This window comes from Sphaerodactylus townsendi, linkage group LG13, assembly GCF_021028975.2.
Source record: "Sphaerodactylus townsendi isolate TG3544 linkage group LG13, MPM_Stown_v2.3, whole genome shotgun sequence".
In the NCBI taxonomy this organism is placed as follows: Eukaryota; Metazoa; Chordata; class Lepidosauria; order Squamata; family Sphaerodactylidae; genus Sphaerodactylus; species Sphaerodactylus townsendi.
Genome location: NC_059437.1, coordinates 55,768,526 through 55,795,485, shown reverse-complemented (window position 1 = coordinate 55,795,485; position 26,960 = coordinate 55,768,526). Strand labels below are relative to the sequence as shown.

The following is a 26,960-nucleotide window of genomic DNA, read 5'->3' as shown; positions in this document are numbered from 1 at the left end:
GGGGGTGGGGGGGGGGGGGGGTGGGGGGGGGGGGGGGTGGGGGGGGGGGGGGGTGGGGGGGGGGGGGGGTGGGGGGGGGGGGGGGTGGGGGGGGGGGGGGGTGGGGGGGGGGGGGGGTGGGGGGGGGGGGGGGTGGGGGGGGGGGGGGGTGGGGGGGGGGGGGGGTGGGGGGGGGGGGGGGTGGGGGGGGGGGGGGGTGGGGGGGGGGGGGGGTGGGGGGGGGGGGGGGTGGGGGGGGGGGGGGGTGGGGGGGGGGGGGGGTGGGGGGGGGGGGGGGTGGGGGGGGGGGGGGGTGGGGGGGGGGGGGGGTGGGGGGGGGGGGGGGTGGGGGGGGGGGGGGGTGGGGGGGGGGGGGGGTGGGGGGGGGGGGGGGTGGGGGGGGGGGGGGGTGGGGGGGGGGGGGGGTGGGGGGGGGGGGGGGTGGGGGGGGGGGGGGGTGGGGGGGGGGGGGGGTGGGGGGGGGGGGGGGTGGGGGGGGGGGGGGGTGGGGGGGGGGGGGGGTGGGGGGGGGGGGGGGTGGGGGGGGGGGGGGGTGGGGGGGGGGGGGGGTGGGGGGGGGGGGGGGTGGGGGGGGGGGGGGGTGGGGGGGGGGGGGGGTGGGGGGGGGGGGGGGTGGGGGGGGGGGGGGGTGGGGGGGGGGGGGGGTGGGGGGGGGGGGGGGTGGGGGGGGGGGGGGGTGGGGGGGGGGGGGGGTGGGGGGGGGGGGGGGTGGGGGGGGGGGGGGGTGGGGGGGGGGGGGGGTGGGGGGGGGGGGGGGTGGGGGGGGGGGGGGGTGGGGGGGGGGGGGGGTGGGGGGGGGGGGGGGTGGGGGGGGGGGGGGGTGGGGGGGGGGGGGGGTGGGGGGGGGGGGGGGTGGGGGGGGGGGGGGGTGGGGGGGGGGGGGGGTGGGGGGGGGGGGGGGTGGGGGGGGGGGGGGGTGGGGGGGGGGGGGGGTGGGGGGGGGGGGGGGTGGGGGGGGGGGGGGGTGGGGGGGGGGGGGGGTGGGGGGGGGGGGGGGTGGGGGGGGGGGGGGGTGGGGGGGGGGGGGGGTGGGGGGGGGGGGGGGTGGGGGGGGGGGGGGGTGGGGGGGGGGGGGGGTGGGGGGGGGGGGGGGTGGGGGGGGGGGGGGGTGGGGGGGGGGGGGGGTGGGGGGGGGGGGGGGTGGGGGGGGGGGGGGGTGGGGGGGGGGGGGGGTGGGGGGGGGGGGGGGTGGGGGGGGGGGGGGGTGGGGGGGGGGGGGGGTGGGGGGGGGGGGGGGTGGGGGGGGGGGGGGGTGGGGGGGGGGGGGGGTGGGGGGGGGGGGGGGTGGGGGGGGGGGGGGGTGGGGGGGGGGGGGGGTGGGGGGGGGGGGGGGTGGGGGGGGGGGGGGGTGGGGGGGGGGGGGGGTGGGGGGGGGGGGGGGTGGGGGGGGGGGGGGGTGGGGGGGGGGGGGGGTGGGGGGGGGGGGGGGTGGGGGGGGGGGGGGGTGGGGGGGGGGGGGGGTGGGGGGGGGGGGGGGTGGGGGGGGGGGGGGGTGGGGGGGGGGGGGGGTGGGGGGGGGGGGGGGTGGGGGGGGGGGGGGGTGGGGGGGGGGGGGGGTGGGGGGGGGGGGGGGTGGGGGGGGGGGGGGGTGGGGGGGGGGGGGGGTGGGGGGGGGGGGGGGTGGGGGGGGGGGGGGGTGGGGGGGGGGGGGGGTGGGGGGGGGGGGGGGTGGGGGGGGGGGGGGGTGGGGGGGGGGGGGGGTGGGGGGGGGGGGGGGTGGGGGGGGGGGGGGGTGGGGGGGGGGGGGGGTGGGGGGGGGGGGGGGTGGGGGGGGGGGGGGGTGGGGGGGGGGGGGGGTGGGGGGGGGGGGGGGTGGGGGGGGGGGGGGGTGGGGGGGGGGGGGGGTGGGGGGGGGGGGGGGTGGGGGGGGGGGGGGGTGGGGGGGGGGGGGGGTGGGGGGGGGGGGGGGTGGGGGGGGGGGGGGGTGGGGGGGGGGGGGGGTGGGGGGGGGGGGGGGTGGGGGGGGGGGGGGGTGGGGGGGGGGGGGGGTGGGGGGGGGGGGGGGTGGGGGGGGGGGGGGGTGGGGGGGGGGGGGGGTGGGGGGGGGGGGGGGTGGGGGGGGGGGGGGGTGGGGGGGGGGGGGGGTGGGGGGGGGGGGGGGTGGGGGGGGGGGGGGGTGGGGGGGGGGGGGGGTGGGGGGGGGGGGGGGTGGGGGGGGGGGGGGGTGGGGGGGGGGGGGGGTGGGGGGGGGGGGGGGTGGGGGGGGGGGGGGGTGGGGGGGGGGGGGGGTGGGGGGGGGGGGGGGTGGGGGGGGGGGGGGGTGGGGGGGGGGGGGGGTGGGGGGGGGGGGGGGTGGGGGGGGGGGGGGGTGGGGGGGGGGGGGGGTGGGGGGGGGGGGGGGTGGGGGGGGGGGGGGGTGGGGGGGGGGGGGGGTGGGGGGGGGGGGGGGTGGGGGGGGGGGGGGGTGGGGGGGGGGGGGGGTGGGGGGGGGGGGGGGTGGGGGGGGGGGGGGGTGGGGGGGGGGGGGGGTGGGGGGGGGGGGGGGTGGGGGGGGGGGGGGGTGGGGGGGGGGGGGGGTGGGGGGGGGGGGGGGTGGGGGGGGGGGGGGGTGGGGGGGGGGGGGGGTGGGGGGGGGGGGGGGTGGGGGGGGGGGGGGGTGGGGGGGGGGGGGGGTGGGGGGGGGGGGGGGTGGGGGGGGGGGGGGGTGGGGGGGGGGGGGGGTGGGGGGGGGGGGGGGTGGGGGGGGGGGGGGGTGGGGGGGGGGGGGGGTGGGGGGGGGGGGGGGTGGGGGGGGGGGGGGGTGGGGGGGGGGGGGGGTGGGGGGGGGGGGGGGTGGGGGGGGGGGGGGGTGGGGGGGGGGGGGGGTGGGGGGGGGGGGGGGTGGGGGGGGGGGGGGGTGGGGGGGGGGGGGGGTGGGGGGGGGGGGGGGTGGGGGGGGGGGGGGGTGGGGGGGGGGGGGGGTGGGGGGGGGGGGGGGTGGGGGGGGGGGGGGGTGGGGGGGGGGGGGGGTGGGGGGGGGGGGGGGTGGGGGGGGGGGGGGGTGGGGGGGGGGGGGGGTGGGGGGGGGGGGGGGTGGGGGGGGGGGGGGGTGGGGGGGGGGGGGGGTGGGGGGGGGGGGGGGTGGGGGGGGGGGGGGGTGGGGGGGGGGGGGGGTGGGGGGGGGGGGGGGTGGGGGGGGGGGGGGGTGGGGGGGGGGGGGGGTGGGGGGGGGGGGGGGTGGGGGGGGGGGGGGGTGGGGGGGGGGGGGGGTGGGGGGGGGGGGGGGTGGGGGGGGGGGGGGGTGGGGGGGGGGGGGGGTGGGGGGGGGGGGGGGTGGGGGGGGGGGGGGGTGGGGGGGGGGGGGGGTGGGGGGGGGGGGGGGTGGGGGGGGGGGGGGGTGGGGGGGGGGGGGGGTGGGGGGGGGGGGGGGTGGGGGGGGGGGGGGGTGGGGGGGGGGGGGGGTGGGGGGGGGGGGGGGTGGGGGGGGGGGGGGGTGGGGGGGGGGGGGGGTGGGGGGGGGGGGGGGTGGGGGGGGGGGGGGGTGGGGGGGGGGGGGGGTGGGGGGGGGGGGGGGTGGGGGGGGGGGGGGGTGGGGGGGGGGGGGGGTGGGGGGGGGGGGGGGTGGGGGGGGGGGGGGGTGGGGGGGGGGGGGGGTGGGGGGGGGGGGGGGTGGGGGGGGGGGGGGGTGGGGGGGGGGGGGGGTGGGGGGGGGGGGGGGTGGGGGGGGGGGGGGGTGGGGGGGGGGGGGGGTGGGGGGGGGGGGGGGTGGGGGGGGGGGGGGGTGGGGGGGGGGGGGGGTGGGGGGGGGGGGGGGTGGGGGGGGGGGGGGGTGGGGGGGGGGGGGGGTGGGGGGGGGGGGGGGTGGGGGGGGGGGGGGGTGGGGGGGGGGGGGGGTGGGGGGGGGGGGGGGTGGGGGGGGGGGGGGGTGGGGGGGGGGGGGGGTGGGGGGGGGGGGGGGTGGGGGGGGGGGGGGGTGGGGGGGGGGGGGGGTGGGGGGGGGGGGGGGTGGGGGGGGGGGGGGGTGGGGGGGGGGGGGGGTGGGGGGGGGGGGGGGTGGGGGGGGGGGGGGGTGGGGGGGGGGGGGGGTGGGGGGGGGGGGGGGTGGGGGGGGGGGGGGGTGGGGGGGGGGGGGGGTGGGGGGGGGGGGGGGTGGGGGGGGGGGGGGGTGGGGGGGGGGGGGGGTGGGGGGGGGGGGGGGTGGGGGGGGGGGGGGGTGGGGGGGGGGGGGGGTGGGGGGGGGGGGGGGTGGGGGGGGGGGGGGGTGGGGGGGGGGGGGGGTGGGGGGGGGGGGGGGTGGGGGGGGGGGGGGGTGGGGGGGGGGGGGGGTGGGGGGGGGGGGGGGTGGGGGGGGGGGGGGGTGGGGGGGGGGGGGGGTGGGGGGGGGGGGGGGTGGGGGGGGGGGGGGGTGGGGGGGGGGGGGGGTGGGGGGGGGGGGGGGTGGGGGGGGGGGGGGGTGGGGGGGGGGGGGGGTGGGGGGGGGGGGGGGTGGGGGGGGGGGGGGGTGGGGGGGGGGGGGGGTGGGGGGGGGGGGGGGTGGGGGGGGGGGGGGGTGGGGGGGGGGGGGGGTGGGGGGGGGGGGGGGTGGGGGGGGGGGGGGGTGGGGGGGGGGGGGGGTGGGGGGGGGGGGGGGTGGGGGGGGGGGGGGGTGGGGGGGGGGGGGGGTGGGGGGGGGGGGGGGTGGGGGGGGGGGGGGGTGGGGGGGGGGGGGGGTGGGGGGGGGGGGGGGTGGGGGGGGGGGGGGGTGGGGGGGGGGGGGGGTGGGGGGGGGGGGGGGTGGGGGGGGGGGGGGGTGGGGGGGGGGGGGGGTGGGGGGGGGGGGGGGTGGGGGGGGGGGGGGGTGGGGGGGGGGGGGGGTGGGGGGGGGGGGGGGTGGGGGGGGGGGGGGGTGGGGGGGGGGGGGGGTGGGGGGGGGGGGGGGTGGGGGGGGGGGGGGGTGGGGGGGGGGGGGGGTGGGGGGGGGGGGGGGTGGGGGGGGGGGGGGGTGGGGGGGGGGGGGGGTGGGGGGGGGGGGGGGTGGGGGGGGGGGGGGGTGGGGGGGGGGGGGGGTGGGGGGGGGGGGGGGTGGGGGGGGGGGGGGGTGGGGGGGGGGGGGGGTGGGGGGGGGGGGGGGTGGGGGGGGGGGGGGGTGGGGGGGGGGGGGGGTGGGGGGGGGGGGGGGTGGGGGGGGGGGGGGGTGGGGGGGGGGGGGGGTGGGGGGGGGGGGGGGTGGGGGGGGGGGGGGGTGGGGGGGGGGGGGGGTGGGGGGGGGGGGGGGTGGGGGGGGGGGGGGGTGGGGGGGGGGGGGGGTGGGGGGGGGGGGGGGTGGGGGGGGGGGGGGGTGGGGGGGGGGGGGGGTGGGGGGGGGGGGGGGTGGGGGGGGGGGGGGGTGGGGGGGGGGGGGGGTGGGGGGGGGGGGGGGTGGGGGGGGGGGGGGGTGGGGGGGGGGGGGGGTGGGGGGGGGGGGGGGTGGGGGGGGGGGGGGGTGGGGGGGGGGGGGGGTGGGGGGGGGGGGGGGTGGGGGGGGGGGGGGGTGGGGGGGGGGGGGGGTGGGGGGGGGGGGGGGTGGGGGGGGGGGGGGGTGGGGGGGGGGGGGGGTGGGGGGGGGGGGGGGTGGGGGGGGGGGGGGGTGGGGGGGGGGGGGGGTGGGGGGGGGGGGGGGTGGGGGGGGGGGGGGGTGGGGGGGGGGGGGGGTGGGGGGGGGGGGGGGTGGGGGGGGGGGGGGGTGGGGGGGGGGGGGGGTGGGGGGGGGGGGGGGTGGGGGGGGGGGGGGGTGGGGGGGGGGGGGGGTGGGGGGGGGGGGGGGTGGGGGGGGGGGGGGGTGGGGGGGGGGGGGGGTGGGGGGGGGGGGGGGTGGGGGGGGGGGGGGGTGGGGGGGGGGGGGGGTGGGGGGGGGGGGGGGTGGGGGGGGGGGGGGGTGGGGGGGGGGGGGGGTGGGGGGGGGGGGGGGTGGGGGGGGGGGGGGGTGGGGGGGGGGGGGGGTGGGGGGGGGGGGGGGTGGGGGGGGGGGGGGGTGGGGGGGGGGGGGGGTGGGGGGGGGGGGGGGTGGGGGGGGGGGGGGGTGGGGGGGGGGGGGGGTGGGGGGGGGGGGGGGTGGGGGGGGGGGGGGGTGGGGGGGGGGGGGGGTGGGGGGGGGGGGGGGTGGGGGGGGGGGGGGGTGGGGGGGGGGGGGGGTGGGGGGGGGGGGGGGTGGGGGGGGGGGGGGGTGGGGGGGGGGGGGGGTGGGGGGGGGGGGGGGTGGGGGGGGGGGGGGGTGGGGGGGGGGGGGGGTGGGGGGGGGGGGGGGTGGGGGGGGGGGGGGGTGGGGGGGGGGGGGGGTGGGGGGGGGGGGGGGTGGGGGGGGGGGGGGGTGGGGGGGGGGGGGGGTGGGGGGGGGGGGGGGTGGGGGGGGGGGGGGGTGGGGGGGGGGGGGGGTGGGGGGGGGGGGGGGTGGGGGGGGGGGGGGGTGGGGGGGGGGGGGGGTGGGGGGGGGGGGGGGTGGGGGGGGGGGGGGGTGGGGGGGGGGGGGGGTGGGGGGGGGGGGGGGTGGGGGGGGGGGGGGGTGGGGGGGGGGGGGGGTGGGGGGGGGGGGGGGTGGGGGGGGGGGGGGGTGGGGGGGGGGGGGGGTGGGGGGGGGGGGGGGTGGGGGGGGGGGGGGGTGGGGGGGGGGGGGGGTGGGGGGGGGGGGGGGTGGGGGGGGGGGGGGGTGGGGGGGGGGGGGGGTGGGGGGGGGGGGGGGTGGGGGGGGGGGGGGGTGGGGGGGGGGGGGGGTGGGGGGGGGGGGGGGTGGGGGGGGGGGGGGGTGGGGGGGGGGGGGGGTGGGGGGGGGGGGGGGTGGGGGGGGGGGGGGGTGGGGGGGGGGGGGGGTGGGGGGGGGGGGGGGTGGGGGGGGGGGGGGGTGGGGGGGGGGGGGGGTGGGGGGGGGGGGGGGTGGGGGGGGGGGGGGGTGGGGGGGGGGGGGGGTGGGGGGGGGGGGGGGTGGGGGGGGGGGGGGGTGGGGGGGGGGGGGGGTGGGGGGGGGGGGGGGTGGGGGGGGGGGGGGGTGGGGGGGGGGGGGGGTGGGGGGGGGGGGGGGTGGGGGGGGGGGGGGGTGGGGGGGGGGGGGGGTGGGGGGGGGGGGGGGTGGGGGGGGGGGGGGGTGGGGGGGGGGGGGGGTGGGGGGGGGGGGGGGTGGGGGGGGGGGGGGGTGGGGGGGGGGGGGGGTGGGGGGGGGGGGGGGTGGGGGGGGGGGGGGGTGGGGGGGGGGGGGGGTGGGGGGGGGGGGGGGTGGGGGGGGGGGGGGGTGGGGGGGGGGGGGGGTGGGGGGGGGGGGGGGTGGGGGGGGGGGGGGGTGGGGGGGGGGGGGGGTGGGGGGGGGGGGGGGTGGGGGGGGGGGGGGGTGGGGGGGGGGGGGGGTGGGGGGGGGGGGGGGTGGGGGGGGGGGGGGGTGGGGGGGGGGGGGGGTGGGGGGGGGGGGGGGTGGGGGGGGGGGGGGGTGGGGGGGGGGGGGGGTGGGGGGGGGGGGGGGTGGGGGGGGGGGGGGGTGGGGGGGGGGGGGGGTGGGGGGGGGGGGGGGTGGGGGGGGGGGGGGGTGGGGGGGGGGGGGGGTGGGGGGGGGGGGGGGTGGGGGGGGGGGGGGGTGGGGGGGGGGGGGGGTGGGGGGGGGGGGGGGTGGGGGGGGGGGGGGGTGGGGGGGGGGGGGGGTGGGGGGGGGGGGGGGTGGGGGGGGGGGGGGGTGGGGGGGGGGGGGGGTGGGGGGGGGGGGGGGTGGGGGGGGGGGGGGGTGGGGGGGGGGGGGGGTGGGGGGGGGGGGGGGTGGGGGGGGGGGGGGGTGGGGGGGGGGGGGGGTGGGGGGGGGGGGGGGTGGGGGGGGGGGGGGGTGGGGGGGGGGGGGGGTGGGGGGGGGGGGGGGTGGGGGGGGGGGGGGGTGGGGGGGGGGGGGGGTGGGGGGGGGGGGGGGTGGGGGGGGGGGGGGGTGGGGGGGGGGGGGGGTGGGGGGGGGGGGGGGTGGGGGGGGGGGGGGGTGGGGGGGGGGGGGGGTGGGGGGGGGGGGGGGTGGGGGGGGGGGGGGGTGGGGGGGGGGGGGGGTGGGGGGGGGGGGGGGTGGGGGGGGGGGGGGGTGGGGGGGGGGGGGGGTGGGGGGGGGGGGGGGTGGGGGGGGGGGGGGGTGGGGGGGGGGGGGGGTGGGGGGGGGGGGGGGTGGGGGGGGGGGGGGGTGGGGGGGGGGGGGGGTGGGGGGGGGGGGGGGTGGGGGGGGGGGGGGGTGGGGGGGGGGGGGGGTGGGGGGGGGGGGGGGTGGGGGGGGGGGGGGGTGGGGGGGGGGGGGGGTGGGGGGGGGGGGGGGTGGGGGGGGGGGGGGGTGGGGGGGGGGGGGGGTGGGGGGGGGGGGGGGTGGGGGGGGGGGGGGGTGGGGGGGGGGGGGGGTGGGGGGGGGGGGGGGTGGGGGGGGGGGGGGGTGGGGGGGGGGGGGGGTGGGGGGGGGGGGGGGTGGGGGGGGGGGGGGGTGGGGGGGGGGGGGGGTGGGGGGGGGGGGGGGTGGGGGGGGGGGGGGGTGGGGGGGGGGGGGGGTGGGGGGGGGGGGGGGTGGGGGGGGGGGGGGGTGGGGGGGGGGGGGGGTGGGGGGGGGGGGGGGTGGGGGGGGGGGGGGGTGGGGGGGGGGGGGGGTGGGGGGGGGGGGGGGTGGGGGGGGGGGGGGGTGGGGGGGGGGGGGGGTGGGGGGGGGGGGGGGTGGGGGGGGGGGGGGGTGGGGGGGGGGGGGGGTGGGGGGGGGGGGGGGTGGGGGGGGGGGGGGGTGGGGGGGGGGGGGGGTGGGGGGGGGGGGGGGTGGGGGGGGGGGGGGGTGGGGGGGGGGGGGGGTGGGGGGGGGGGGGGGTGGGGGGGGGGGGGGGTGGGGGGGGGGGGGGGTGGGGGGGGGGGGGGGTGGGGGGGGGGGGGGGTGGGGGGGGGGGGGGGTGGGGGGGGGGGGGGGTGGGGGGGGGGGGGGGTGGGGGGGGGGGGGGGTGGGGGGGGGGGGGGGTGGGGGGGGGGGGGGGTGGGGGGGGGGGGGGGTGGGGGGGGGGGGGGGTGGGGGGGGGGGGGGGTGGGGGGGGGGGGGGGTGGGGGGGGGGGGGGGTGGGGGGGGGGGGGGGTGGGGGGGGGGGGGGGTGGGGGGGGGGGGGGGTGGGGGGGGGGGGGGGTGGGGGGGGGGGGGGGTGGGGGGGGGGGGGGGTGGGGGGGGGGGGGGGTGGGGGGGGGGGGGGGTGGGGGGGGGGGGGGGTGGGGGGGGGGGGGGGTGGGGGGGGGGGGGGGTGGGGGGGGGGGGGGGTGGGGGGGGGGGGGGGTGGGGGGGGGGGGGGGTGGGGGGGGGGGGGGGTGGGGGGGGGGGGGGGTGGGGGGGGGGGGGGGTGGGGGGGGGGGGGGGTGGGGGGGGGGGGGGGTGGGGGGGGGGGGGGGTGGGGGGGGGGGGGGGTGGGGGGGGGGGGGGGTGGGGGGGGGGGGGGGTGGGGGGGGGGGGGGGTGGGGGGGGGGGGGGGTGGGGGGGGGGGGGGGTGGGGGGGGGGGGGGGTGGGGGGGGGGGGGGGTGGGGGGGGGGGGGGGTGGGGGGGGGGGGGGGTGGGGGGGGGGGGGGGTGGGGGGGGGGGGGGGTGGGGGGGGGGGGGGGTGGGGGGGGGGGGGGGTGGGGGGGGGGGGGGGTGGGGGGGGGGGGGGGTGGGGGGGGGGGGGGGTGGGGGGGGGGGGGGGTGGGGGGGGGGGGGGGTGGGGGGGGGGGGGGGTGGGGGGGGGGGGGGGTGGGGGGGGGGGGGGGTGGGGGGGGGGGGGGGTGGGGGGGGGGGGGGGTGGGGGGGGGGGGGGGTGGGGGGGGGGGGGGGTGGGGGGGGGGGGGGGTGGGGGGGGGGGGGGGTGGGGGGGGGGGGGGGTGGGGGGGGGGGGGGGTGGGGGGGGGGGGGGGTGGGGGGGGGGGGGGGTGGGGGGGGGGGGGGGTGGGGGGGGGGGGGGGTGGGGGGGGGGGGGGGTGGGGGGGGGGGGGGGTGGGGGGGGGGGGGGGTGGGGGGGGGGGGGGGTGGGGGGGGGGGGGGGTGGGGGGGGGGGGGGGTGGGGGGGGGGGGGGGTGGGGGGGGGGGGGGGTGGGGGGGGGGGGGGGTGGGGGGGGGGGGGGGTGGGGGGGGGGGGGGGTGGGGGGGGGGGGGGGTGGGGGGGGGGGGGGGTGGGGGGGGGGGGGGGTGGGGGGGGGGGGGGGTGGGGGGGGGGGGGGGTGGGGGGGGGGGGGGGTGGGGGGGGGGGGGGGTGGGGGGGGGGGGGGGTGGGGGGGGGGGGGGGTGGGGGGGGGGGGGGGTGGGGGGGGGGGGGGGTGGGGGGGGGGGGGGGTGGGGGGGGGGGGGGGTGGGGGGGGGGGGGGGTGGGGGGGGGGGGGGGTGGGGGGGGGGGGGGGTGGGGGGGGGGGGGGGTGGGGGGGGGGGGGGGTGGGGGGGGGGGGGGGTGGGGGGGGGGGGGGGTGGGGGGGGGGGGGGGTGGGGGGGGGGGGGGGTGGGGGGGGGGGGGGGTGGGGGGGGGGGGGGGTGGGGGGGGGGGGGGGTGGGGGGGGGGGGGGGTGGGGGGGGGGGGGGGTGGGGGGGGGGGGGGGTGGGGGGGGGGGGGGGTGGGGGGGGGGGGGGGTGGGGGGGGGGGGGGGTGGGGGGGGGGGGGGGTGGGGGGGGGGGGGGGTGGGGGGGGGGGGGGGTGGGGGGGGGGGGGGGTGGGGGGGGGGGGGGGTGGGGGGGGGGGGGGGTGGGGGGGGGGGGGGGTGGGGGGGGGGGGGGGTGGGGGGGGGGGGGGGTGGGGGGGGGGGGGGGTGGGGGGGGGGGGGGGTGGGGGGGGGGGGGGGTGGGGGGGGGGGGGGGTGGGGGGGGGGGGGGGTGGGGGGGGGGGGGGGTGGGGGGGGGGGGGGGTGGGGGGGGGGGGGGGTGGGGGGGGGGGGGGGTGGGGGGGGGGGGGGGTGGGGGGGGGGGGGGGTGGGGGGGGGGGGGGGTGGGGGGGGGGGGGGGTGGGGGGGGGGGGGGGTGGGGGGGGGGGGGGGTGGGGGGGGGGGGGGGTGGGGGGGGGGGGGGGTGGGGGGGGGGGGGGGTGGGGGGGGGGGGGGGTGGGGGGGGGGGGGGGGGGGGGGGGGGGGGGGTGGGGGGGGGGGGGGGTGGGGGGGGGGGGGGGGGCGGCGGGGGCGGGGCGGGGGGGGGGGGGGGGGGGAGGGGGGGGGGGTGGGGGGGGGGGGGGGGGGGGGGGGTGGGGGGTCGTGGGGGGGGGGGGTGGGGGGGGGGGGCAGGGGCTGATGGGGATTGTAGTCCATAACATCTGGAGTGCCAAAGGTTCGCCACCACTACTCTAGTTAAAGGACCTCAGGCAACAGAAACTGGGGAAGATCCCTCCCTGCGTGACACCATGCTACTGCCTACGCCGATCAACACAGACAACACTGAGCTACGTGGACTAATGGCCTGCATCTGCATACAGCAGCTTCAATATGACCTCCTGCTAGGACCTCTGATTTAGCAGGTGGTGCTAGAACAGGGACAGTATTTAAATAGAATTTAAATGATAACACAGTTGAGAATGTATTGTCGAAGGCTTTCACGGCTGGAATCACTAGGTGTTGTGGGCTTTCCGGGTCATATGGCAGTGTTCCAGTAGCATTTTCTCCTCTGAAGATGCCAGACACAGATGCAGGTGAAACGTCAAGAGAAAATGCTACTGGAACACGGCCATATGACCCGGAAAGCCCACAACACCACAGTTGAGAATAATTTCAGAGGGTAGCTGTGTCAGTCTGCAATAGAACAACCAGATTTGAATCCCATAGCACATTAGAGTTCAACAAGATTTTTAGGGTATAAGCTTCTAAGAAGGCTCCAAAGCAAACACGCAAAATTGCTTCAAAACTATTCCACTGTTACTATTGTTAACTTTCATTGCTGCCAACCCAAACAATGGATATTCTCTATTTCTTAGGGTTACAAAATCTACACACAAATATCTGACCGTGTGCCACTTCACGAACGGGCCTCTGTCCCTTTAACAGTGGCACAGCAAGCAGTAATGCAATCAATGCAATGACCAGAAAAAGTACCCTCTGTTGAACTTTTGCTTGTCTTGCAAAGCATAATTCAAAGCACCGTTGCTTCAGCAGAGAAGCCAAAAACAAAATTTTGCTGAGTGTGGTGCATTAAAAAGAGTTGGCTTTGATTAAAAAGGGTGGCTTCCCTGAAACAAGAGAAGAAAACCCTAAAAGATTAAGAGAATGAACCTGAAAACCACAAAACTCACTTAGATGCGGGTGGTCTAGCTCCAGATTCCAGTCGTCAAACCCTACACCAAGATTCCATGCATTAAATACCTTTAGCCTGATCCGCTGCCTTGCCTTCCCAAGAGCAGCCAATCAGATGTTACTAGGAAGCCCAAAAAGCTGGTCAGGGAGGTAATGATTTTTAAATGTATTTTATTTAAAGTCTGCTTTTTTTTCTTGAATTTAAGGCAGATTACAGAGTCAGCCGATACACTCAACGGGATGCAATAGTCAATAGAATTAGCATGGCAGAGCCAGCTGAAAGTCTAAAAACATAACTGAAGCAAAGCACAAGTGTTAACATGACACACAAAATGATGAAAAAGTATATATGCAGTAGTACAGACAACAGTGCTTAATAATTAATCCAAGTAACTATTTACTTTGGGACCGCATTACTCCAACTTTGGGACCGCATTACCCCATATCTCCCTATCTGCCGCTGCGTTCCGCAGAGGCCAATCTACTGGAAGTCCCTGGCCCCTCGATGATGCGACTGGCCTCCACTCGGGCCAGGGCCTTTACGGCTCTGGCCCCGGCCTGGTAGAACACTCTTCCTCCAGCTGTCCAGGCCTTGCGGGACCTCGGCAATTTCCGCAGGGCCTGTAAGACTGAGTTGTTCCACCGGGCCTTTGGAGAGACCAGTCGCTGAATTGTGCCCCCTCTGATCTCCTGTTTGAGGGTCCCTTCACATCTTTGGGACCCACTGTGCCCCCCTCCTCCATGTTAGGAGGATTTTAACTGAAGGATTCGAGGGATGCCAAGTTAGTGTAGTAATTGCTGTTTTAAATTAATATTTTAGAGTTTATGGGGCTGAGTTCTTAATGTTAGATGTTATTTATTTATTTGTTGTTACCTGCTTGCTCCTCTTGTTGATTATATTTTATACTGATTATGTTGTACACCGCCCAGAGCCCTTTGGGAATGGGGCGGTATACTAAATTGAATTAATAATAATAATAATAATAATAATAATAATAATAATAATAATAATAATAATAATAATAATAATAATAATAATAATAATAATAATAATAATAATAATATAGTGCAACTCTGTTCCGGCATAGAAAAGCTTCCTTGAATAATTCAGTTCTGCAGGGTTTGTGGAAAGCCAGAAAAGTGGGAGCCTTCTCACCCTCTTCAGGCAGGCCATTTCATAAGATGGGGGCCATAACGTGTTGGGCAGTTGAAAGCATGTGTTGGGCAGTTGGAGATTTTGTCCATTTGCAGGTTGATACCTGCAAAAACCCTGCTCAGATGAACACAGCTTTTGTGGAAGAACATCAGGAAGCCAGGAGGCCTCTAAGCACTGACCAAACCCACACACCTGTAAGTCTGCTGCACTGCAGACCTGACTATACCTGAGGCCTGTTTGCCAGGATTAACTCCTGCCCTTTCCTTCCTTCTTACTGTCTATGCCTAACTCTTTTTAAACTAATCTTGTGACAGAGAGTTCCACCCGTCAACTTCAAGGCGCCCTGTGCCACCTACCATATGGGATGAGATGACCCTTCAGTCATGTCAGAAAGACAGGTGAGCAGATTCCCTTCCCTCTTCCCCCAGTCCGACAAGATCTCTCAAGGAGGCACTGACCTGACCCTTGCCTCAGGTTCAGCAAAGTGACAGCATCACATTCCCTCAGACGCATGCCAGCAGGTGTGGAATGACGCAGCTCAGCTACTGTCGATATTATTCCCATCCTGCGGGCACGCCACTGGCTGCTCATCAGTTACGGGCCTTGATTTAAGGTTTGGGCAACCACATACAAAGCTCTTCCTGGCCTTGTACCCTCATATCTTTGACCCCACCTCTCCTCCTGATGCCCTGCCATGACTGTGTGACTCATTGGTGTGGGTCTTCTGCAGGTGCCAACCTGCCAAAGGGCAAAATCCACAACTGCCCACAAGTTACAAAGTCACTTGGGCAAATTATTTGGGGCTGTGGTCTACACCATTGCGTACAGACTAATGAAACTAGGATCCTACTGTGGAACTCTGCATCAATTTGATGTGTCATTTTTGACACTTATGCTTTGCTTTGGTTCTGTTTTCACATTTCTGGGGTCATCCCAGTGCACTGTTTACGGAACATTCCATTCGTCAACTGCGCTGACCGACTCTGCATAACCTGCTTGGAGTCCAAGTGAGAAAGGGGGACTAGAAAGAATGTAAACAAGCCAATATTCGAAGTCACTTCTTCCTCTGCGTCTCACTCTCTTGTGACAGGGAGTTCCGCAAGCGGAAGATTCCTCTCGGGGTAAATCTGGACGGGGGTGAATCTTTCACTGCACCCTAAACCAGGCAGGCAAATCAGCTGCTCCTTTGCTGCCCGCTTCCCCCCTCCCCCCGCCCAACTTCTTGGCACAAACGGAGGGCAGCACCCACCCCCCACCCCCCGACAGATCCAGGGGATTAGACCCCATCCGTTTCCATAGCAACGGAGGGGGAGAAGCGAAGGGGCGGGGCCTGCACGGCCTCGTTCTCCCGTCCTCACCTCCTCGAGGTCATCTTCCCACCTCGGCCCGCCTCCGGCTCCCTTACATGAGGCCCCTTCGCCGGACGGAGAGCAAGAAGCAACCCCGGCCCAGCCGCATTCGGGCCTGGGAGCCACACAGAGCAACACGTCGCAGGCCTTTGTGCGTCATCGGCTCGCGTCGCGCAGGCCTGCCTCCTCCCGTGGAGGAACGATGCTGCGTGGGGAGAGCCCTGAGCGCATGCGCTCACTCTGTCGGCATCAACGGGGACGTCCGGACGTTCCATGAGGATAATGCTAACACGTCCGGTTCTCAAGCGAACTTCAGAGAGGCGGCATAAAAATAGGCGGAATGCAGCGATTGGGAGGACAAGCGACTTTTCTCCCTCCCGCCAGCCCACCCCCCCGCGCTGCATTTCGTGGGCACGAGGGGAGGGGAAGGGCCTCCCGCTCTTCCTGCCATTAATCCTCTCATGAAGTTCGAGCCCCGCACATGGCTGGGCAGCACTATACGGCCCTGGGAGATTATCCCAACAGCGACTCAAAGGCCCCTTGTGGCCGCTCGAGGGAACGACGACAGATTTGCTGCATCCCAGCCCCAGGTCCGACTTCCGCAGTTGCCCCAAGGGAACCTGCACTGGCGCAGCAACCCTGAAGTTGGCAAGGCGGGACTCCCGTGCACCGCTCAGACGTGCACAAGATCAGCCCAGCAGCAGCAGTAGACGTTAGGAGCAAAAACCATGCGCAAGCCACAGTGCGTGTGAAAAAGGGTGGCCCCTCCAATCGGCATAGGCCGGGTTTTTCAAGTGTAAAGTCTTTATGTAAAAAAAGTAAGAAGCTGAGATAAAAAGATATGAATCCTCTCATCAATCGTCCCGATGTGAATCCTCTTTGCAACTGGCTAGAATGGGCTTAGAAATTAGCAAGGCTGAAGGGTCCTAATTTTAAAAACCAGCAGGAGTTGGGATTGATGGAAGATGGCAGAAAGTTTTTGCACCTTTTAAAATTTTTGTAATCCTAACTATTGCATTGCTTATTAGATCCTTAATAAAATTCAATTACGTTGCTTTATACTGTGTATACATCTTGAGTCTCAACTACAAAATTGGTAAATAAAGCACAAATAAGGAAATAAACAATGATGGTCTGACCACCACTGTATTCATTTGCTCTGCTCATGAAAATTGTCTGACCATGGGCCTGGACCACATCCACGCAGCCCCAAATCCCACGAGATCCAATTGATTGAGGCTCTGAAAGCCTTCAACGACCCATTGCCGTAAGATTCTAGTTTCTTTTCTTGCAATGGACTGAGGCGGCAGCGTCCCGTGAAATAAATTCCACCCCATTTATTTACTTATTTATTTGTATACTGCTATTTATTTCTTTATGAGATTTGTATACCACTATTTTTTATGTGTGAGATTTGTTTCGCACCATTCATTTGTATATTTCTATGAGATTTGTATACTAGTATTTATTTAATGGTGAAATGTGTATGCTGCGGTTCCCTGTCATGGCGTTCTTGATTCTTGCCTCGTGCAGATGAGTGGTGCCATAGGTTTGGGGCATGCATGACTTCTGTTTTCCACAAGGCAGCAAGGTCGTATTTTCTCCTTTTTCCCCCTTAACCTTTCCTGGCTTGGACGGCGGCAGAAACTACATCTCCCAGAGGGCGCAGGGGGACCCGGAATGACGTCACACACCCGTCCCTCTTTAGCGCCGTGTTCCCGGATGTTGCCTCCCTTTCCCTTCTCCGAAGGTAAGAATGGCGGCCTTGGGCAATTCCTCAGCCGCGGCCGGGAGTGGGGATCCGCCGCCATCCGCCTCAGGGGAGGGCCGGGTGGGCTCCCGGCGAGGGCGGGCTGGCCCGGGGGCGCCGGGCGGGCCGGGCGCCGCTATTATGCAGGGTCGGGCCGCGGCGCTGCGGAGAGGAGGCCGGGAAGCCGGTAGGCTCCTGCGGGCGGCCCGATTGCCCCGACCAGGCCGCGTGGGGTGTGGGGTACCTGCCTGTGCTCGGTGCCGGCCTCTCGCGGGATGGGAAGATGCGTGAAGCCCGGTTCACACGTGCAAGGGGCTGGAGCGCCCTGTTTGACAATGAAAGCCGCCCCTCCAGTAGAAAGCGAGCTGAGCAAGTGGAGAGGGGCCGAGACGTGGCTCAGGGCTGGCTTTCCAGTTGCAGGGGGCTTCTCGATGGGCCAGACATGGCGTCTCGGTGCAAAAGAGAGGTTATGAATAACATAGTATAACTGGATGATAAAAGCATGGTACCGGCCGGCATTAGGAGTGACCCGGTTCTGTTCTTGGCCCACCCCTTCCTTTACACGTGTGAACTTAGTTGTATATCCTTTGCATCAAGCAATGCCTGGGGCTGGTAGCCTCTTGGAGGTTGTCCATAAGAACAAGCCAGCTGGATCAGACCAGAGTCCATCTAGTCCAGCCCTCTGCTGCTCGCAGTGGCCCACCAGGTGCCTTTGGGAGCTCACATGCAGGATGTGAAAGCAATGGCCTTCTGCGGCTGTTGCTCCCGAGCACCTGGACTGCAACCTATCTTGCGTCCGAAGGCCCCTTTTTGCAACCCGCACCTGACTCCCTCTCTCCCCTCCCTGTTTGGGCACCTTGTTGCCTGCTCCTCTGCATGGTGATTGAGGGTCGTCTGTGAACAATCTCTTATTGATCATCTCTCATTGATGAGCTGGACTTGAACTGGGGGAGGGGCTCACATGCCGACCCACATATTTGGCCCCTTTTGATTCTTGGGTGTGTTGGTGGGAGGGTAAAGTAACCTGTGTTTATTTGAGAGTGAAGCACTGTTGAATTTAATAGGAACCCCTTTTGTGTACACTGTAAGCATTGGGGGCATATTCAGTGATCTCAAAAAGAGATGATTTGTTCTCCTTTTTTATCACCCTCCCCCCCACATCGTATAAGTCACTAATCTTCATTTTTCCTTTGGTTAGATGGCGAACGAGAAAAAAGCGAAGAGGGTTCGGAAATGCCATCCCAGCCGTAACCCCGTGCTGGCCCGGGGGATTGGGAGGTATTCCCGATCGGCCATGTACGCCAGAAAGGCCATGTACAAGCGCAAGTACAAGGCTCCGGAAACAAAGGTAGGGGGATCGGGGGGGGGGCGGTTCCACGGAGTAAAGGAAGCTTCAGGGTAACCCATGGGATTCTCTTTCCCAGAAGTCGTACTGGCTTTGAGAGCCCAGTCACAATGCTGGACGCTTTTCATGGTAGCAAAGAGGTCTATTGACAGCAGTTAACCATAGCTGCTAAATCAGAGGTGTCCAACTCCGGTGCCTCAGATGTTCATGGTCAATTGGCCGTGCCAGCAGGGGCTGATGGGAATTGTGGTCCACGAACATCTGAAGCACCAGAGTTGGACACCCCTGTGCTAAATGGAGCTTCCATGTTCCAAACTTTTGGACCTGCAATTGTTGCATGTCGTGACAAGCACTGAGGGAAGAGTTCCTTTCTTATAACTTTCCCAGTGGCTTTTGGCTGGTTCATTTGGGGTAAGCATGCTGGACGAGACAAACCTTTGGACTGAGCCAGTAGGATTTGCGAGACTGTGACGTTCACGTGTGTTTCATGTGCAGATCGAAAAGAAAAAGCGAGAGAAGGAGCCAGCCACGAAGACGAAACCCGTCGGTGGGGATAAGAATGGCGGCAACCGGGTGGTCAAACTTCGCAAAATGGTAAGAGGATTTAGTCCAAAGTCGAGGCCACGCGGTTGGGCTCAAGACTTCCAGATGACCTGGCAGTCAGTATATTACTTCAACGTGTTTTTAAAAACAGCTGTATCCGTGTATTAATACCTGCTTGTGAGGGGTCTCTTTCCTCACAGTGTCAGATGTCCCCCACCAGACAGAGAAGCGTTTGAGAAATTGGCTCTTTGATCCCTCAAGGACTGCAGATAACCGGTCTTGCAATGCGTGAGCTGGATAGCTCAGGAAAGTTGTGGTGGCTTGAGGTGCAAATCTGGCTGAAATCAACCTTTTGGGCTCTGACTGCCATTTCTGGCGTCAGTCATGTCAGCCGTTAGCCAGGACACGAGCAGGATATGTGCAGAAAGGAGGGCAGATGTATCTATGGTAGTTGTTTGGCGCTGAGTTATTTGGGAAGGATGCTGGCTGTACGGTTTTGTGAGTGGCCCTAAAGGAGCAATATGTGACTGAGAAGGCAACTGGCGGGCACGAGGTGCATACGGGAAGAACATCTGGACTGGACTAAAGAAGGATCAGGCTTCAGATTGCAGTTCAGTCATGAAGCTCGCTGGGTGATTTTGCAGCCTCCCAATTGTAATCTACCTCACAGGGTAGTTGTGGAAATTAAACAGGGGGCCCATGGATACTGGCCTGAGTTCACTGTATAAAAGGTAGGCTAAAACATAGTTAATGGTTCTTGAAGCTTGGGAGAAGCACACACCCAACTGTTGGTTGGTTCCCCTGTAGATTGATTTATTCACTTCAGTGATACTTTGCCTTTCTCCCCAGTGGGGAGCCCAAGTGGCTTGCATCATGTTTATCCCCAGAACAGCGTTGTGTGGTGCAGCCATTTCTGAGTGTGGCTGGCGCAAGGTCACCTGGCATGTTTCCATGGCAGAGCACGGATTTGAATGGGCGTCCCCCAGATGCTAGTCTGGCGCTTGGACCAGTGCTCAGTGCTGCCTGGAAGGCACATCAGGTGTGAGTTCAGTGCCTGGTCACCCTTGGGCTTGGTGACATTTTGTTTTTCTCTCCATTTTAATGTGGCAGGCTGTCTCCCTGCAGCCGGAGTCAAAGGCAGGAGCCAGAGAACCTCTAAAAGCACTTTCCAGTTGCCTTCTGCACACCCGGAGTTGTAATGTACATGAATTGAAACTAGGCTGAGTGCATCTGGTCAAAGGTCACATAGTGTGCAGAGAAGATATGAACTCTTGCCCGTTGTGTCTGTGCGTGGCAGCATGCTTTCAGAGGAGCGAAGGGGCTTATAAGTCTTTCTTTTCCATCCCAAAGGAAGCTTTATGCCAAGGATCTTCAAAAACTTGCACAGAAACTGAAAATGATTTGAGCTTTGTGGCTACCACAATTGAACACCTAAGAACCAGTAAAACACACGGGGGGCGGGGACACCTCCAGGCACCCACAGCCCCCATGGCTGAGGTCATCCTCATTTACTGAATGGCAGGTGCAGGTGCTTTGCCAGCCAAGGGGATTCTTGGAATTCTGTATGATGTTGCCTTTTTTAAATCCCCACAGCCAAGGTACTACCCAACGGAAGACGTTCCCCGTAAACTCCTGAGTCACGGTAAAAAGAATTTTGCCCTGCACAAGAGGAAGCTGCGCGCCACAATCACCCCGGGAACGATCCTGATCCTTCTCACCGGCCGCCACCGAGGCAAGGTGAGGGAAACCGGACAAGGCGTTTTCATCCCTGCTGGGTTGTTCTCTCGTGACCTTCTGACAATCCCCTTCTCTTGTGTTTCCAGCGTGTGGTCTTTCTGAAGCAGCTGGGAAGCGGGCTGTTGCTGGTGACAGGTAAGTGGCTCCTCAGATGCCAACCTGGGGCTGTATCTTGCTTAATTTTTCTTTGTCTGACTCAGGGTTGGAGCAACTGGTCAGCATGCAGAGAATCCCAAGTTCAATAGTTAAGGGACCTAATTGCTAGAAAAGACTCTCTTTTGTCCCAAGTCCTGGGGGAGCTGTTGCCAACTGGAATAGATGATTCTGAATGCGATGGAGCCGTACCGTACTGTGCTATAAGATGGCTTCAGAACGTACCAGGTTTCCCAAGGGGAGCAGGATTGCTGATGGGGCACAGTTGGTCTCTATGTGTGTTAGCTGCTTTGTGCTGGAACTGTTTCTGTGTTGGATGGCAGGAAAGCAGCAGTGGCATAGGAGGTTAAGAGCTTGTGTATCTAATCTGGAGGAACCGGGTTTGATTCCCAGCTCTGCCGCCTGAGCTGTGGAGGCTTATCTGGGGAATTCAAATTAGCCTGTAGACTCCCACACATGCCAGCTGGGTGACCTTGGGCTAGTCACAGCTCTTCGGAGCTCTCTCAGCCCCACCTACCTCACGGGGTGTTTGTTGTGAGGGGGGAAGGGCAAGGAAATTGTAAGCCCCTTTGAGTCCTGCAGGAGAGAAAAGGGGGATATAAATCCAAACTCTTCTTCTTGTGTCAGGCCTTTGTGTCACTTACTTGGTTTCCTCTTTGCCCTCAGGGCCCCTGGTCATCAACCGCGTCCCTCTGCGCAGGGCTCATCAGAAGTTTGTCATCGCCACCTCTACTAAGATCGACATTTCTGGCGTGAAACTTCCCAAGCATCTCAGCGATCTTTATTTCAAAAAGAAGAGGCTGCGCAAACCCAAACACCAAGAGGGTGAAATCTTTGATACTGAAAAAGAGGTGTGTGAGCTGGGCTGGGGTATGTGTGGCAGGCTGGCTTTCATTATGGAGTGAGACTTTAGGACTGCTTATCTGAAAATTATGGTAGATCTGGAAGTGGGTATCTAACATAGACTGTGGTTCCCCTGGAGATTGATCTGTTGCCTTCGGACAGGCAAACAAAAAGGGGCTGTGTTGGAATCTTTCAGGCCATTCTAAGTATGTTTTGCAGTCCTCTGAGGGACGGTCTTACTAGCAGTTGAGTGGAACTTCCTGGCCCTGGGGTCTTCAGAGGTGCTTCTGGGCCAGAGGGTGGAGCAAAGGCTGACCCTTGTGAAGCAATAGAAATTAGTTTTGAGAGATCGAATGCCCGTCTGTGTGATCTTCAGCCTTTCCTGGGCTGCAGTTTACAACATCTATTCTACAGATGGTGGTTGGCTACACAAGTTCTTCAGCCTCTGTCCTTCAGCAAAGCATGTTGGGGGCTCATACCCATCCTTCAGTTCTATTTCAAGGCTGCTGTCAGTCATGGCTGTTTATGTAGGTGGTTGCCTGGTGTTAGATTTGTTTCTGTGCCAATGTCCATGGAGAGTCCAAAGAACTGAATCAGTACATATTGGTATCCAGGGCACCTTAGGACAGACCTGAACAGAGAGGCATTTTCCATGATGTTTAATTCGGTGGTGGTATTTTGCTGTTGAGAGCCAATTAAAAATGCCTACAGCCACACCCGTGTTTTTACACAGTGCCCCCAGAGTAGTTCATAGGATCCCAGTCAGGGAGTCAGGCAGTGATCGAGAGCAATAGAAGGGGGATGGGCTGGGGGTGGGATTCCCCGGATTAGAGGCTGCTCTGATCATGGGCTGGTGAGTCCTTTTGTCGAAGGGGCATTAAAGAAACTGCTGTCCTGCTTTCTCAGAAATACGAGGTTACGGAGCGACGCAAGGCCGATCAGAAGGCTGTGGACTCTCAGATCCTTCCCATCGTGAAGAAGACGCCTCAGCTTCGTGGCTACCTGCGGTCGACCTTTTCACTCTCCAATGGCGTCTATCCTCACAAATTGGTCTTCTAAATAAGCCTGGAGACATCACAGTAAAGCTTTGGCAAAACCATGCAAGGCATTATTGTTCTCCCATTCCTGTTCTGAAGTCATTTTTTTAACTTGAGTTTCCTCTGCAAGAAAATGTGGGTCAAAATGTGCTGGTGTGGTTTTCTTTTGATGTTTGATCAGAGCTTTTGGTCAAGCTCTTTGGCTTGAATCTGGCTGGCCTGCACACCTGCCTTCGCTGTACCGACTGCCCCCACCCGCCTTCAGTCTTGGAACTGGGTTCCCGTAGGCCATAGGTGTCAAACTCGCGGCCCTCCAGATGTTATGGACTACAGTTCCCATCACCCCCTGCTGGCAGGGGATGATGGGAACTGTAGTCCATAACATCTGGAGGGCCGCGAGTTTGACATCTGTGAAGTAGAGGGTGATGTGAAAGACCTCCACCTGTGGACCTGGAGCGCTATTATGAACCACATGAACAATGCTAACTGTGAGCGTACATATGTCCATTTTGGTAAACTCCACTTCTTGGTAGCCACATGCGGCTCTTTGATGTGCCAGTGGCCTCTCTTGACACTTGCCTTCTGCTTCAGGAAAGTGAGCAGAGCCATGCCTTACCAGACTTAAGTTTAATGGGGGGGGGGTGTTCCGACTTGAAACAGCTGCTGTCGGAGAGACGAGTGCAAGGGCTACCTGCTAGCATCCCTGATGCCTGTCAGCAGGAAAGCACTGCCAAGTGTATTGCGTGGTCTTCACCCCGACATGCATGTATCTGAGAAGAGGTCTCTGAATCAAGTAGGGATGGTGTGCGTTAGGGATGCTGTGAGTGTCTTCTGTGGTCCTGAGTTGGGGCCCTCGTTCTGGGTGATAAGAGGGAAGAAAAAGGCAGGAAGGGCTGTGAGGCTCAGTGGCCAAGTATCTGCTTAGCATGCAGAAAATCCCAGATTCAGTCTCCAGTTAAAAGGATCTGGTTGTGGGAGACTTCTCTGTTTAGGGGAGACAGTTCTGACATGAGGTGATGGAAAAGAGTGTTCCACTGTTGAATGTTCGCCCCATAAAACAATCCCTTGCAAGCTGAAAACTTGGCATGGAGGGAAGTTGTAACCAGTGTGACTCCTACAGTGCAAGAGTTCAACTTAGGGAAACATTTTTAACACCCAGCCTGATGAAGGTGCTGGGAAAAATCAGAATCTTGCTCACAGTTTTCTGTCACAGCTTTTACTTAGCCTTTACTCAAGGGTTGGCTGAGGTCCCATTGTAGTGGGGGAAGAGAACACTACTGTAGTTAGGGGTGTGGGGTTTTTTTTTTTTTTTGTAATTTAAAAGGTAATACATATCTAGTCAATGTGAGTAGGAGTGCCCAGGGCAGACAATAGTCACGTGGCACATTTTTGGTCAGCGGGAATTGCTTTTGTGGAGTGATTATTGCTGGTTTCAGCTGTGAAGTATTTGCATGTGGTGGTGGAGTACCCAGTACTTCTTGTTCACATTTTGTCGTCTTTCTAAAATATTTAAGGAACAACAGAACAGGCTTGTGCCTTGTAAAACCTACAGGAGGAGGAGTTTATTTAAAACATTTTTGAATATATCTCTTTTCCCAGCATCTCAGGATTCCAAGATTAAGTAACAGCAGTGTAGAAACTCCTGCACCTGAAAATGGTTAAAGCAAAATACCTCAAAACTGCTTAAAACCAAAGAAGAATTCATTGAGTTTTCATTAGCAGGTTCAAGCTGCTCTGAAATACACTCCAAAATTTGTATTTATTTGTAAATATTTATAACCCACCTCGTATAAAGTCTCTAGGCGGCTTACAACAAAGTTAAAACAATAAAGCATCCCAAGAAGGAACATCATAGGTAAAACAGTGGCAATTGAATCAAGATGATAAATGTTAACTCTAACCTCTACTCCCTCTTGCAGCCTTGCTGAAAAGCCCGGAGAATAGAAGCCCTCTACGTTTTGTTCTAAAAGCTCACATCAATCATTTGCAAATCCCAGTCTGAATAAAGTGGGTACTGGTAGTAGGCCTTAGAAAGGGGTACACTGACAAGAGACCTTGCTGGAAAAATTTTTTTGAGTTTACAGATGCTTTCCTTGGTTCCCCTTCCAATCCTAAAATATCTTCAGTGATGCAGCATCCTTTATCTTAGAAAACCTTTCACAGCTCATGCACAAAGCAGAATTGCCCTCAGGTCCTGGAGCAGGAGGCAGAATTGTACAAAAGCAGAGAGACTTCTCCTATGAGGGGAGGCTTGGTTCTTTTCAATCCGCACAAGCCCTGTTCGGATGCTTTCACGTTTGAAGCCAGAATGCACAGCCTTGTGATGCTCCCCATGGTTGTAAAGGGGGATTTGTCAGTAGAGTGCGCCAGTGAGCAGAGTTCCAGGTGTAGCTTTCTAAACTGAGCAGCTGGTGGGGGGGGGGGGAGCCAAATGTTAAAATATCAGAAGATCCACCTATTGCAAGCAGGGTGGGCTTGCTGATGTCACAACCCCAGACTTGCTCAGTGAAAGGAATCACTACTTTGCAAGCCAAATTCTCATTTATTGATGACAAGCATAGGAGGGCAAATGACTTCTATTGTCTGAACTGAGTTCAACAGGGAAAGGATTATACCACCACCACCCCAACACAGATACATCAGGCCCACCCCACCCACCCTTTTGTGGGAAGAGGGATAGCGGTCACATGCATACACGCCCACTCATTCCACAGACAGTGATAACCAGGAAGGAGAGGGATGAGAGCTTAACCGTTTCCACCCCATCCCCCTGCAGCTGCAAAGAGATAACAGTACCAAGTACAAGCAAACTTTCCCAGGCCTGTTGGAGCAGGAAGCTCTCAACAGATAGAAATATGGCAGGACCTAGGCTAAGGCACTAGAGGGTTAGAAGAAGAAGAGTTTGGATTGATATCCCCCCTTTCTCTCCTGCAGGAGACTCAAAGGGGCTTACAATCTCCTTGCCCTTCCCCCCTCACAACAAACACCCTGTGAGGTAGGTGGGGCTGAGAGAGCTCCGAGAAGCTGTGACTAGCCCAAGGTCACCCAGCTGGCGTGTGTGGGAGTGCACAGGCTAATCTGAATTCCCCTGATAAGCCTCCACAGCTCAGGCGGCAGAGCTGGGAATCAAACCCGGTTCCTCCAGATTAGATACACGAGCTCTTAGCCTCCTACGCCACTGCTACAACAACTGAAGCTTGCGCAGGAAACAAACAGTGGCTGACTTCCTGGTTTTACATTTTATTATTATTTACACAACTTTAAAAGTGTGAAAATCACGTGCAATGTATTGCTAGTCGTAAATCACATGGTACCCTGGTGGTGTGCTGCCATTTTAAGAGAAGTTGCCACAGCCTCTGTGCCTAATGCAATCAGTGTGTTTGAACTGGAATAACTGCAACTCACCAAGGGCAGCCAAGAAGGATGGGATTTTGAAATAAACAGGCCATACCTGACTCGTAGGATACTGTCAGAGATCGAGTTGTACAATGTCTTCCGGAAGGGAGTTCCATAGCTTGGTTGCAGCTATTCTTATGCAGACCTAATGAGTGTGCATTATGTTATGTTTTCATCCCGCAGCTATTTATAAGTCTGTGGCAAGGATGGTCAGGTTGTCCTGAGCACTTTTGCAAGCTCCAGATTCCAGAATGGGGGGGGGGGGATGATGACAGTTTCAAGATCATACCTTGATGATGCCCAATAGGGTGGGAGATGCTGGCCTTTACCTAGTTACTTAGGCTCTGTGAAAGGCTAACTTCCACTACACAAGGTGCGTTATTTAGCAGAGCAATCTAATCTAAAGTTGTGTGTGAAGCTGTCCTAAAAATAGGATGGCTGGCAATACAAGCCATGCCGGCGAAATCCTGCAAATAGATCAGAGGTTTGATGCAGATCTTTCAATCTGCCACACGATCAAGGGCTGCATCCCCGTTTGCAAGCAAGCCGCAGAATCTGCAGCAGGCAGCCTTTGCTGACTCATTGCTTTCAGCTGAGCACTTCGCGCACAAAAGGGCTGCGAGCTCTCCTTCCCTCTCCGCAGCTTGGGACAGCCAATAGAAAATGCTAAAAAGGTATCTGTTACCAAAAATAGTTGCAGAGTCAAGCACAGCAACACATTTGATTAGCATCAGATCTGCTCGATGCTGAGTGTTCTAATTTAGAAAATGGCAATTATACGAATGGTGTACTGGTTAGGGAAACGGGAGGCAGAGGTTTGGTCTTTTCTCTGGGGAAAAGGAGGGCCCGCCAAACTTTTGTGAGCTTTATAGGATGAATATGCATAATTAAACGCTGAGCCCTTTGCATTCCCATTGTGCTTATTGCCTGCCTGTCTTCAAAATTACAAGGAGATAATGATGGCATGCCAGGTGCTCCTGTCCCCCTGTGAGGGAGATTGGGGTGAGAGACAGCAACAGAGGGCTTCATCCTCATTGTCAAGGAAGAATTTGAGCCCAGATCTCATCTAGATTCTAGCCACCCTAGTTCTCAAGTGTGGCCTATTGGACATATGACAAGCATCTAAGTTTTTTTTTTTACACACTGAAGGCCAAAAGGATGCCCAATTAATTGTAGCTAAATAACGATCTGACACTAATTTTAATTTCTAAGTATACCTTTTTCCAAGGTGGTTCTGTGAGGACTAAAAAGGCTCGTTCATGTAGGGCGTGATGCTCACCTGGTGATGGAAAGATATTACCTCCCAAGACTGATCATTTTTTAACAACAGTCCAAACCTTAGAATCACCACTCAGCCATTGTGGTACAAACACATATTTTGTTGAAAGGGAACAGAAAGAAAAATCATAATATCACCACATCTGCCAAGCCCTTTAAGTTGCATTATCCTGACAATAGACAGGGACGTAGTTAAGGTTATTTGAATGAAGCATTTCTTAATCATCATTAGATGCGTACATGACAGCC

At 67.2% G+C, this 26,960-nt stretch overlaps 2 protein-coding genes across 2 annotated transcripts in view; one reads left to right on the top strand and one right to left on the bottom strand.

Moving 5' to 3' along the window:
* PTPN11 (protein tyrosine phosphatase non-receptor type 11) overlaps positions 1 to 13,793 on the bottom strand; it is a 43,383-nt gene extending 29,590 nt beyond the window's left edge. The window contains exon 1 of the mRNA XM_048513877.1: positions 13,739 to 13,793. Coding sequence (XP_048369834.1) covers positions 13,739 to 13,793 — 55 coding nt within the window. The remainder of the gene's footprint in view (positions 1 to 13,738) is intronic.
* A 2,483-nt stretch (positions 13,794 to 16,276) lies between these two features.
* On the top strand, positions 16,277 to 22,099 carry RPL6 (ribosomal protein L6). Its single transcript, XM_048514368.1, has 7 exons — positions 16,277 to 16,379; positions 17,578 to 17,727; positions 18,220 to 18,318; positions 19,861 to 20,004; positions 20,091 to 20,139; positions 20,824 to 21,008; positions 21,907 to 22,099. Exons 2-7 carry the CDS (start codon positions 17,578 to 17,580, stop codon positions 22,057 to 22,059), a joined length of 780 nt encoding a protein of 259 aa, XP_048370325.1. The 5' UTR covers positions 16,277 to 16,379; the 3' UTR covers positions 22,060 to 22,099.
* The last annotated feature ends 4,861 nt before the right edge of the window (positions 22,100 to 26,960 follow it).

What these genes read in the sequence shown, in the direction of transcription:
- RPL6 (XM_048514368.1), top strand. Translation starts at nt 17,578, where the DNA reads ATGGCGAACGAGAAAAAAGCGAAGAGGGTTCGGAAATGCCATCCCAGC. An exon ending in CGGGCTGTTGCTGGTGACAG is followed by an intron (nt 20,140 to 20,823) that starts GTAAGTGGCTCC and finishes CTTTGCCCTCAG; the next exon opens with GGCCCCTGGTCATCAACCGC. An exon ending in TCTTTGATACTGAAAAAGAG is followed by an intron (nt 21,009 to 21,906) that starts GTGTGTGAGCTG and finishes CTGCTTTCTCAG; the next exon opens with AAATACGAGGTTACGGAGCG.